General features: G+C 41.6%; 2 protein-coding genes across 2 annotated transcripts; one reads left to right on the top strand and one right to left on the bottom strand.

Moving 5' to 3' along the window:
* Positions 1-86: 86 nt before the first annotated feature.
* On the bottom strand, positions 87-3,485 carry LOC133846365 (DNA polymerase eta). Its single transcript, XM_062281315.1, has 3 exons — positions 2,827-3,485; positions 2,268-2,764; positions 87-2,210 (listed from the first exon to the last, which is right to left on the bottom strand). Exons 1-3 carry the CDS (start codon positions 3,259-3,261, stop codon positions 551-553), a joined length of 2,592 nt encoding a protein of 863 aa, XP_062137299.1. The 5' UTR covers positions 3,262-3,485; the 3' UTR covers positions 87-550.
* A 148-nt stretch (positions 3,486-3,633) lies between these two features.
* Positions 3,634-11,179, top strand: LOC133846364 (uncharacterized). Its single transcript, XM_062281314.1, has 7 exons — positions 3,634-3,861; positions 5,980-6,303; positions 6,361-8,356; positions 8,654-9,058; positions 9,117-10,578; positions 10,643-10,736; positions 10,802-11,179. The coding sequence occupies exons 2-7, from the start codon at positions 5,994-5,996 to the stop codon at positions 11,140-11,142; spliced, it is 4,608 nt and encodes a 1,535-aa protein (XP_062137298.1). The 5' UTR covers positions 3,634-3,861; positions 5,980-5,993; the 3' UTR covers positions 11,143-11,179.
* The last annotated feature ends 1,145 nt before the right edge of the window (positions 11,180-12,324 follow it).

The following is a 12,324-nucleotide window of genomic DNA, read 5'->3' as shown; positions in this document are numbered from 1 at the left end:
TTTTTTTATTATTGATTTCCTCAAATACAATCTTAAATTAGACGATATTTTTATAGCACATTCACAATTTTTTATATAAGGATGTTTAACATTGATCAGAACTGGTTTCTAAATACCATTTAGAAATTAGTTACTTTTTAAACAGGAATGTTTGAAATTATATAGTTTAAATTATTTCAACACCATGATTATTTTACGTTCATTTGCAAATTTAAGAAAGGTAGTAAACCAAATATTGAGACTACAATAATATTTCATGATAACTTTTGTAAGCTAAAATAAAGCACGAACGACATTTTAGAATTTCAGAGGAACATTTCAGGAACGATATAGATAGTTCCATATTCAAAGTTATAGCTTTGTTTTTAGATCTTATATAATAAGTTGATGTCACTTGTAAAAAAAATGATTTTCTCGTATAATAATGTTTAATAATACTTAACTGTACTTATATTAATGGAGGCACTGGACATGTAGAACAAACATAAACAAATCTACGTGACAATTAACAAATTGCATTTTACACGAAACTCATTTAAGCTTCTCTGCTTTAATTGTTCTGAGAAAAGAATTGTGTAATGGATTTGTTACCTGGTGTGGAATTGAGGGTACTACTCATCTGTTTCTTGGCAGCTGGAGATATTTTCTTGTTGCTTGAGGTAGTTATGGTACGCACCTCCAACTGGTTGAGTTCACGCTGTAATTTCTTAGCAACATGATAATCCAAATGCTCTGGCATATCCACACTTTTAATGTATGTCTTGCACTCTGAGCAGAGTTCCATTTGCACTCCACTGGAACTCGCAGGAGGTTCCGGTTGTTTGGCGGTTAAAAATTTCGTTATACTATTGACAGGCTTTGCTGTTGCTGCCGCTGTTGTTCCGGCACTTTTCTTTGATTTCTTAGATGGCGCAGCTTTTGCTGTAGGTGATGGAGATGCTGTAGATGTGGTTTCAAGTCGACTTCGTTGCATTTCTTCACGCTGCTCGACGCGCAGCTGACGGCTCAACTGTTGGGCAAAGTGATGATCACGATGCGTTTGCAGTGCTTTGATATCGTCGGGTATTTGAGCATCACACTCATCGCACTTCACCATCTTTATTAAATCGCCGCGTATCTCTGGCATTGCAAATTCGGCATAGCTGCTCTTGTAGTCGCTGTTTGGTACTGAATCGCTGGAATTAACCTGTTCGAATTTACGTTTCGATGTTGAGGGCTGTTCCTCAGACTCTGGTTGCTCTTGAGCACTTGATTCGATCTCGTCTAGCTCGGCTGCCAATCCCTGCATATCAGCAGAGTCATCATCCTCTGATGACTTATTCAATTGCTCCGTTGATTTCTTTTCCTCTTTGCGCTGCTGCAAATATTTGGCAAAGAAACTTCCCTTAAATTCAGGTGGTGTGGAAATTGGAGCAGCCTTATCTTCTGTTGCTTCTTCTGCAACAGAGACTTCAATTAGTTTACGCTTGTATTGTTCAAAGAAGCTTTTCTTTGGTGGAGCAAAATCCTTGACTTCTGCTGTACTTATTTGTGGCTCTGGCTCAACACCACTCGATTTCGATTCTTTAGCTTCTCCTTCGGCTTCATTTACAACTTTTGTTTCACTTTTCTTTGCTTGCAAATAGTTCGCAAAAAATCCCTTGATTTTGGCCTCTTCAGTTTGTTTAGGTTTCTGCTCCACGATAACTTTTTCAATCACTTTTTCTACACCGTCCTCCACGCTGATGCGACGCTTCTTGGCTGCCTGATTGGCGAACATTGTTTGTAGACTATTCTGTGCATTTGATGCACTTTCAAATTTTCCCACGCTGATGCCCAAGAATTTAATAGCATTGTTGAGGGCGGATTCACTACCAACGCGAAGAAATGTCTTTGTATTGGCTTTAATTAGCTCCAAGGCTTGCTTAGTCAGCGTTTCCTGATCGCTCTGCGTAATGGCTGTGGAACGAGAGCTAGCCACTTCGTTGCCATCAATGTCCTGCACATACTGCACAACCATTTGCTTCGCCTTGCGATTGTTTTCAATGAAATCCTTCTCCAGTCGATCATTGATCTCGCTTGCTAGTTCGCTTAGCCAATGCTGCAAGGTCTTGAGACCCGTGATGTTGTTGCGACCAGGAAACTTTTTGCAGCATCCGATACTTTTGGAGTAGAAACGTGGTGTGACGGCTTCCAAATCAATGCCTCGCGCAATGTTGTGTAACCATGTGCTGTAATTGAATATGTTAATGAAACAAAGCTCATATTCAATACTGATCTTTACTTGCCCGCTCTTATCATCCAACTTGCGTTGCAGTTCCGATTCGCTGTACTTGAGCACCTGGCCGAGAAACTTAACACCCAGCGTCTCGCAAACTGTCTCGCCAAATTTGCCACCCATGCCCTTAATTTTCCCTACGGGCAGCTGATCAAACAGCGCAGGAATCTCTGCCAATGGTAGAATGGTCTGTTTATTGGGTTTATTCATTCCAGCCGCCAGTTTCGCGAGAATTTTATTGTGCGCAATGCCAGCGGAGCATTCGTAGCCAGTCTCCGCTTTGACTGCAGCACGCACTTCTCCGGCAATGCAAGCGCCAATCAAGAGACGCAGATCGCTTTGCCGCACGGCAGGCAAATCATTGGGATCGTAGGAGAGCATAAAGCGCTCATCATCCATATAGGGATTGGCAAATCGATTAGTGATCTTATTCACATACTCTCCAATGTTATCATAGCCAACAGCATGACAATTGACCAGTTCCTGTGGCTGCAGTGCAAAGGCTCCCTGCAATCCAAAGAGGGGACTTAGAATAAACAGAAACTGATTAGCCTGAAGTACCGTCTCACCGTCTGCAGCTGCTCCACACGCTGGTTGACAGTTTCAGTGATGTCTAAATAAGCTTCATCCACAGAAGCGCGTTCCAGCAGCTGAGTGAAACGTTGCAGGACATTGGCCACTTCCTTACCCGCATCGCGGTATTTGCTTGTATCGGCTTTCTCACGGATATTCGGCACCCGGCAGAGGATGATATCGTGACATAGTGCCTTGGCCTCATCGCCCCGCATGTGTCGTGTAACACCTTTCGCGCGAGCAGCATAGTTAACGGCAATGATGCCGCCTCCACGCCAGGCATTGTATTGAACGACAGCTAAGGGTTTACCTTGGAATTCGGGTTGTTGTTTCACCTCGACTTGGCAAAAGAAACAATCCATGTCCACTAGAAGGACGACGCGATCGTATTTGTTTTGCATGCCAACAAAGGCACGTGTTGAGCTGCTCATGATTTAACACTTTTGTTTACATTGTCTTGCATTTAAACCATGTTGTTGAAATTGCGCGTTTAATTTCACAACCAACAAGCGCCGGCAACAGCTGAGCATAGCCGCGAGAAGGACAACTATAGAGTTCAGTGCGTGCCAGTGTTGTGAAGCTGCATGTTACAAGCGCGACTGACGAAGCGGCAATGTTCACATTTAAATATTAAGGCGGGCATAATAGTTAAAAGTAGATAAGCAATATAAGGACGACATCCTAACCTATGTGCAATAAATTATCGAAAAAGCTACAGTACTAAATAATTCAAGTGTACTTACATGTCATATGCCTGGCATCAACAGAGTCAACTGGTGCTGCCAGACTTCTAATGGAATCAGCTGTTTGGTGGTCAAGCAACTCCATTAACACTGTGGCAACGTTGGCATTGAAAAAGAATGTAAACAGGCAGATTTAGTCTAATTAGTGTGTTTTCCAAGCAACATCATTGAATTTTCTTTGTGTACAATGAGTGACTAAGAATTTTCCAAAATGTCGCCAACGAATATAAACTAAACGCAGTAAAACTGGAAGCCGACAACATTGCTAACTCCGCTGGAATACTAGTTGTACGATAAATGTTTGAATAATTAAAGCCAAAGTGACAAACAATTAAGAATTTTAATGCAGCATTAGTGTAAATAGCTTTAAAAACTGCAATTTTATTTAATATGTTCAACTTGCGGCATATTATATAAAGTTTTGGCAACAGCTTAACTATTGATTTTTACGAATGCCGCTTGCCAAATACTGCAACACACACCCAACACACACAAATCTGAATATTGCAAGAGTGTGGGTGAGAGTGTATGTGTGTGTGTGTATACAGATTTGTTCATTTTGGGTTAATGCACGCATTCGTATTTATTATCAGAACAATTATCGATTTGCGTTTGACCCAAGACCTTTAGTGGCGACTGGTCAAAAATAGAATATTTCGTGTCTTGCTTTGATCTATTTCCGGTTTGGTGTTTTGCCGGTTGAGAGGGGGGCTTTAAGTTGTGGGTGCGTCAAAATACATAGTATACTGCTAAGGTTACATTCCTTTGACACTCTTGATTCCATCCAGTGTTTTATGTGTGTGTGACAATTTATGGCTTAATTAGGTAAACTCACGTTGACCCTGCCCAGCCCAACTCAACTCGAGTGGTATTCATCTACTTTACTATAGTATATGTATTTATTGCATGCCTAAATCCTGTGACAGCTCCTGCTGTTGTGGGGTGTGTAATAGGCGTGTATGTGTGTGTGAATGATGTGCGTGGGAGTGTTTTGTATATGTATTTGAATATTGTTGTGACCTAATTTCGCTGGGTAAACGATTAAAGGCAACCGGATGTGGCAGGTGCAGCACTGACCTGTATTAATATATCATGTCATGCCCATCAAAAATCACTTAACGATTTGTATTCGAGTCGCCCATTCACAATAAATAATTACCTGTTTTTTATAGGCAGCTAAAACTAAGAATGAATGACAAATATTCCGAGCTTCACTTAGCAAATTCATAAAATCGTAAATCGTAATACCGTTAACGCACTTTTGGCGATAGTTAATATAAGAATTTCATTTTGTAATTTACTAACTTTGATTGCTAGTTAAATATTTTATGGCATAATTTTGTATTGAGATTTAAAATTCCATTCATAAAATCGTAAATCGTAATACCGTTAACGCACTTTTGGCGATAGTTAATATAAGAATTTCATTTTGTAATTTACTAAATTTGATTGTTAGTTAAATATTTTATGGCATCATTTTGTATTGAGATTTAAAATTCCAAATATTCTATTTTTAATTTTTTTGTTCATTTTAATAAACATTTTATTATTTTAGAATAATTTTATTTGCAATGAAAATAAATTGTATACAATACAAATTAAAAAATTAAAATTGTATATGATTCAAAATATTTAACAAATATGTATTGAAAATTTGTGTTAAAAAAAACAAAAATTTGTATATAAATTCAAATATTTAATACTTTTGAATAATTAAAATAATTTAATTTAAAATACTTATTAGTTACTTATTAATAATGAAAATTACAGAAATGGAATATTTTTGTAATTATATTTTGCACACATTTTTATTTTTAGAATTGAATGGTGTCATTAATTTTGATAGCGTCGTTATATCGAAAACCCCTCTTTACAATAAGTGATAATGCGTGTGTGTGGGGGTGTATTTCCGTATTTGATTAGCTTCTGCGACCCGCATATTAATGCGGAATGAGTTATTAAAATTCATTTCAATTAAATGGTGGTAATTCAAGATGACAAACCTTCCCTCTCTACTAGTGCTACTAGAATTACTCGACACATATCCCAAACTCTACGACATTAAAAAAAAGAAACACAATTATGCTAATGGTTCATGCCCACGAGAACAGCAAGAGCAACAGCAACAGAGTCAGAGTCACAACCATTGCCACTTGACCGAGCAGAAGCAACCCACTCAGTCTCAGTCTCGTTCTCAGTCTGAGTACTCGTCAGCACTCAGACGGTCGTCATCGTTGTAGCATTTTTGGGAGGTATTCAGAAGCTAGCAGCTAGTCACACAGTCGAGACAGTCGCAGATGAACGCCGGTCGATGAAGTCACTGGGGCGTTATATCGCACATTCACATTCGCATTGTTGTCAACCGATTTTTATGACTATTGTTCCTTTTACGCGATTTGTTTGCAGTGAACGACTTGGCCATGGTGAAGATATTGCAGGCATACAACTTTGCCAAGCAGCAGACTTATGCGCTCAATGGCGACATCCTGGCAGCCACCTTAATTGGCAACAATCGAATCGCCATCAGCAGCGCCGAGCAGTTCATCGAGATCTATGACATTGCTGGCAAGCAGTTGCATTTATCTGAACAGCAGGATTATGTGCCGCAGGAGGATACATCTACAAGAGATGCGACAGCTTCTCCGCCGCCAGCCGTAGATGAGCGCATGCCAGCCAGATATACGCTGGCCACAGTTGGCGAGGTGGTGCAGCTCATCTACTGTGAAGCGGGTAAGTTGAACCCCCCCGCCAATCCCTGCTAATATTAATATCTTTTCTTTGTTCCAGGCAAATACCTGCTTACCCTGGAAAAGGAGCAGGCTGGCAGTCCAGTGCACTCGAACAGCACCAGCATCAGCTGCACATCAAGCAGCAACAGCAACACGGTTTGCTCCGAGGATGACACCAAAATGTTTGTACGCATCTATGCGAACTTTTGGAAGTTTCCCGATGCCAAGCTGAATGAGTTACCCATCACCATACGCATTGCCTCGATGACAACACCCAAGACGCCGCTGGTGGAGAGCATTGATGTGATTGAGCTGCCATTGCGCAGTCCTCCAGAGTTGGTGCAATGCTGTCAAACCTCGGGCAACATCATCGTGAGCAGCAGGGATCGCATCTACCTGTACGAATACACACAGTGTGTGCATGAGAATACACAGCCGCGATTTTCCTTCATCGATTTCCTACCCTTCAAGTTCTTTGTGCAACTGAACTTTGTGCCATTACGTCTGTGTCTAGCCGAGAATGTGATTGCGTGTCTAAGTCATCGATATTGTGTGGCCTTCAAAGTGGTAGATGCATTAACTAGCAAAGCAGCAGCAGCAACGGCGCATGATTTAAGTTGCCTGGACAACGATTATGCCGGCGATGAGCCATTGTCCGAGTCACTCAGCCTGGGCAGCAAGGCGAGTGCAGCGGCTGTCAGCAGCACGCACAGCCAGCATAGCTGTGAGAGTGACTCGCTGCAATCCTCAAGCAGCGCCAAACCTGCACTGATCAATGGAACTGGTTTGGCTGGACGCACGCCATTGGATTTCAACGTGGCACGACTAGTGAATACTGCGTACGGGCGTGAATTTGAGCCGGAGTTGCGTTCGCAGTGGGACCAGTGTGAGAACGGCGGCGGTCGTGGGGGCGGTCAGGAAGACAATGCGCAAGAGATAACCATAGCTCCGCAACGTGCTGCGGATATTAAAATCAAGCTGATCAACGAGGCAAAGGCCATGAATGTGCGCGGCATTGCAGCCGGAGGAAGCAATGCTTTAGAGGATGCTTCGGTGCAGTATGATGTGCGAAAGTTGCTGCAAATCTGTATGAAATCCTCTGAGCCGCAATCCCGGGTCTTGGACATATTGCGTTGTATGGATTTGAAGGCGATTTACCAGCGTAGCAGCGAACAGCAAATGGATGAGGACGACGAGTACGACATGGGTAATCAGCAGGTGCCCAGCGCGGTGACCACATTCAAGCACGTTAATCGTCGCACATTGAAATCCTCGCAGCATCAGCGATGCATTGGACATGCGCTGCTCGTGGCCAGCAGCGTGGATGGATATTTGTATCAGTTCTGTGCCCAGGGCAAGTGGTACAGTGAGAACGAGAAGCCTGTGGCCAGCTATAGCTTCACAGCGCCAGTGTTGCAAGTGCATCTCAATGATTATGTTGTCTATGCAGTTACCTCGGAGTCTGTGGAAACGCACACTTCACGCATTGGCCATAAGCTGTTCCACAATCGCTTCGAGTACCCGAGCATTGGTGGCCTGTTCCCAGAGGAATCTTCGCCAGATGTTAGCTCAGCAATTGCAGTTATTGGACTGGCCGCCTTCATGCATGTGCAGTTTGTCTGTGTCAATCGAGAGCAGCTGGTGCTAATCACAAATGCCGCGCTTGAGCTGCACAAGCGGCGCAGCACTGGCGACGTGGCTGTGGTGCAGGTGAAGCGCAACATTGCAGCCAGATTTCTAGCTGAAGCAAAGGCCAAGCACAGCAGTTTGCTGAGAAGCAGTAGCACAGCTGCCCAATCTTCGGTGATCAACGAATGGACACTGTACAGTCTGGAGGTGCCGAAGGTGGAGCACATTATTGAGGATCTCGAGGGTATTGCCGAATCGTATCGCAGGGCGAGTCACTCGAATTTCTTTGATCTTATGGAGGAGGCTCACGTTATGTTGCGGCTGAGTCTTACACTCCAAGGGGAGCGTCTAAGTCCGGAGCGGGAGCAGGAGCTGCGCAAGATGTTTGTCGCCAATTGCAGGAAGCTAGCTGACTTTTCAATACGGTGAGAATTCTGTCGTTAAAGTCTTTACAAACATTTAAAGCAGTTAGTAGTTAATCTAGGATATATTCAATCTAAATGTTTTAATCGAAAAACTTTAAAAATAATTCTTAATTTCAAAATTCTTAAAACTTAAAACTGCTTTATGACAACTTGAATTGTCTATAACCTTTTATTGTTATGAAATTTAAATCGAGTTTTATATTTAATTTGAGATCCAGAATTGATATAATCTAATTTATAAATTACCTTACCTTACGGATCTTGATTAAAAAATGTTTTTATTTTGTACCCTCACAGCTCCAATAAGCAGGAAGTTTATCTACAAGCCACCGGTTTCTATAAAATGTGCCAGCTGCAGTTGGTGGACATTTTCAACAACTATATTACGCAATTCGAGGACAACAAGGCGGATGTGGAGACTTCGCAGCTAGTTGGTCTAATTTATACAGTTAAACTATTTCTGCTTGGACTCGGTACAGACCGTCGCAAATCTTCGTTTTTGCATCAAACCGTGCCGCCATACTTTACACCCGCTCGTGTCATTCAACAAGGCTACAAGCAGGTGCCACTTTCATTAGAGTTCCTCAACATGTTCATTAAGCATGCGCCTGCAGATATACCCCACATAATGCTTGGTTCACCGGTTGTGGCGGATGCCATGAGCGGTGAATTGATCAACTATCTTAAGTACTTGGATACGCTGTAAGTAGTAATTGGATAAGTCAGTTAAACTTCGAATCAAACTCATTTATTTTTGCAGAACACCTGATGAGAATTTGCTTTTGGCAGTGACAGCTTGTCGCATGTCCAATTACCTGCTGGCCCAGGAGACAATCACAAAGTCAACGCGTCGCAGCTTGGCCACAGCATTGATTCGAAATAAGAACGTACTCTTCGATGACAGCACTGTGCTCTATCAACGACGCCAGCAAGTGGAGCAGCAGAATCCAACACAGTTAACAACTCGCAAGCGTTCACGACGTGGAGCTGCACCAGCAAAGGGTAAATCTTCAGGCGGAGGCGCTGCGACACCAACACCTAGTGCCATTGTTTCTTTTTCGGATTTCTGCGAAACTATTCTGTTGGCCAACGAGCAGCCTGCATTGATTGAAGCGATAAGTGATGCGTTCATTCATGCGTTGTGTATTGAGCACAGCATAACGTTGGACGTGGTGCTCCAACTGTTCCTCAACTATATTGCCTCGCATATTGGACAGAAGGGTTATCAGACCTCGCAAAAGGTGTTTGTCAGCATCTTGCAAGTCTATTACTATGATCTCTACGATGTGAGCTCATCGCTGCAGCCGCATGAGGTGCGTTCGCAAACGCCGCCACAGCTGGATGATGATTACGATGACGAATGCAGCAGTTCGCGTGCGCCTTCGATACACAGCGAAGCGGATGTGCAATCACTGTCTAGTTCGTGTGCCAGTTCGGCGCCGGATGAGCGATCGATTAGTGGACGACAGCAGCGAATTGTGTACGATCAGTTGCAGGATCAACAAGGCGGATCATCGCCCTATCAAAAGCGTAGCTCAAACGCATCACTATCACAACCGCAACCGGATGATGACATGGCTGCAACTAATCTCAAAGGTCTTAAGATACTATTCCGCATGTATATGGGACGCTTGAAGTCGCTGAGTGATCTCATTACGGATCTGCAGTCCGCTGACGTGGAGCAGCAAAGTAGTCGCGAAGAGTTCCTCAATCTGCGCATGGAATGCATTGCATATATGGTGGGCCTGTCACCGAATTATTGCACCAAGCCAAGTGTACGTAATGTCAATGATCCACTATCGAACAAATTGGTATTTGTGCCATATATACCTGATTATAAGCTGCCAGAGGGCGAGGAATTCGAGCGGCATATTAATGCCTATGTTCGACCAATTCCCTGTCTTCTGGAAAGGCCGCAATACTTGAATCGTTTGCCACCCTTCGAGCGAAGCGACTTTAGTTATCCCAAAAAAGATGAAGGCGAGTTTGAAGTGCGCTTTACGGGCTGGCACAATGAACTGCTGACTTTGACTCTTAAGATTCAAAGTCTGTTGGCATCCAGCAAGGTTCATCGTGAAATCATCTCCGAGTTTCTGGCATTTATACAGAAGGCACAGCACTTAATTGGCATTGACAGTTTCTTGGTAATAATATTACCAAAGAACTTGGCCATCAATTATATGCTAAGCTTTTGTCCGGCGTATTTGTGGCAGTATGGCAAGGTGAGCATATCCTATTGTAACAAATTTGTATTGCAAGTATTTATTGTATTTATATGTTTTTCAGTCCTGTGGCTTCACTCCAAAGCATTGGGAATCGCTATTAAGGAAGATACTTAGCAAACAGGATTCTTTGCCGAATTGGAAAACACATATTGCAGGTTTGTAACATAATACAAATTTTGTTTTTAATATAATATAATTAAAATATATGTCTACTATACAGAGATTCTCAATAATCTGGTAACGGAGCTTAGCTTTGAGGAGCTGCTGCAATGCTTCCCCAGCGAAGTAATACAGAATCGGAATACAGCACAATATTTTGCCAAGGAATTTGCGGAAACTTGCGTTCTGTATGAGCACGAGCAATTGGTGTTCAAGACACCTGAGCATGCAGCCGATAGCAGAGATCACTTACCGATGGATAACATTGATGAGGATAATGTGTTTGAGCTTACATTAAGAAAGGCTGTTGCCAAACAGCGCAGCATTGCATTGCGCTCGATGATCGAGTCGACAGGAACTCAGCTGTTTGATGCTACCAGTAATCCCATGTATAATCTATGAGTAATCTGGGTTTAGACAGCTCTGATCTTTTTTTTAACTACTTGAAACAAAATATTATCACATTGCAATTTGACAAGATTGACATAGAGACATATTGAAACCGGAAAGCATTTTGCGAATTGATGGCGAACGTATTGAGATCACTTTATAAACCGCACTGTATATGTGTATTTATATATTTGTGTGGGTCGAGTTATTATTGTAACCTTTATAATTAAGCATTATTTATTGATATTTTGTTTGACACAAACGCAACATTTCGATATATATATAAATATAGTAGTTGTTATAGTGAAGATTTACGATCTTAAGTAGGTTGTACCTTAGAAGTAGGCACTCTTATGCAGTATTCATTAGTGACACGCCATATAAATCAGTTAAGTGCTGATCACATCAAATAATTTATCGCAGATTTAATATCTGTATTTTAATAGATGACAAATGCTTTACTTATGCATAACTAAGTTCTCATTTAGCTTTAGTAATCTTAATATTACCATATATTATCTACATTGTATTCTTAACTGATCTATCTCTCTATCTTTTACACTCGAAACACATACACTCCAACATCAAGTGATATTTTTTAAATTCTTGCATATACTTTAAAAATAAAGGAATATGAATTGTATTTAATTGCGTTTTGTTTTTTAATGTTCCAACAAATTTCACAGACTGTTATTAATATAATAATGATTTACTTATACTTACATAGTGTATTTAAGTCGACACTGAATCCGATCAGTTAGCTACGGACTGCACCAGCGCAATCATGAAAATAGTACAATTGAAGCCAAGTATTGTAATTATAATTTTTACAATACATGAATGTTAATATGTGTCGTATATTTATTCCCTGGTACTTTTAACTATGCTCAGACTCTTTCGACAATATTTATTTTTACATATCCATACATACGAGTATCATAAATTGTAGAATAAAGCGTTCATTGAAATCGTTTATTAAGCTCGCAAGTTCATTAGCCCCGCAAATCATTGGGAACTGCATTAGAGACTGAAATACTCAGAATATAGTGAATACTTGCGAGAGCTAAGCAATAATGAAGCTTCAGCTGCCGCGACACGCTTTAATGGCCCGATGTCGGCGTGTAGTTAATAGAAAACGTGCGAAAATCTTGTGGAAAATCTGGTGACCCACCCCGCTCCGCCTCCTTCAGCACT

This window comes from Drosophila sulfurigaster, chromosome 3, assembly GCF_023558435.1.
Source record: "Drosophila sulfurigaster albostrigata strain 15112-1811.04 chromosome 3, ASM2355843v2, whole genome shotgun sequence".
Lineage (NCBI taxonomy): Eukaryota > Metazoa > Arthropoda > Insecta > Diptera > Drosophilidae > Drosophila > Drosophila sulfurigaster.
This window is presented reverse-complemented; position numbering and strand designations above follow the sequence as displayed.

Excerpts from the sequence above, each read along its gene's own strand:
- LOC133846365 (XM_062281315.1), bottom strand. The coding sequence starts at position 3,261 with ATGAGCAGCTCAACACGTGCCTTTGTTGGCATGCAAAACAAATACGAT. Across the intron at positions 2,765-2,826 it reads GTGTGGAGCAGCTGCAGACG|GGAGCCTTTGCACTGCAGCC; the intron begins GTGAGACGGTAC and ends TTTGGATTGCAG. Across the intron at positions 2,211-2,267 it reads AAGTTGGATGATAAGAGCGG|CACATGGTTACACAACATTG; the intron begins GCAAGTAAAGAT and ends ATTCAATTACAG.
- LOC133846364 (XM_062281314.1), top strand. The coding sequence starts at position 5,994 with ATGGTGAAGATATTGCAGGCATACAACTTTGCCAAGCAGCAGACTTAT. Across the intron at positions 9,059-9,116 it reads CTTAAGTACTTGGATACGCT|AACACCTGATGAGAATTTGC; the intron begins GTAAGTAGTAAT and ends TTATTTTTGCAG. Across the intron at positions 10,579-10,642 it reads ATTTGTGGCAGTATGGCAAG|TCCTGTGGCTTCACTCCAAA; the intron begins GTGAGCATATCC and ends TATGTTTTTCAG.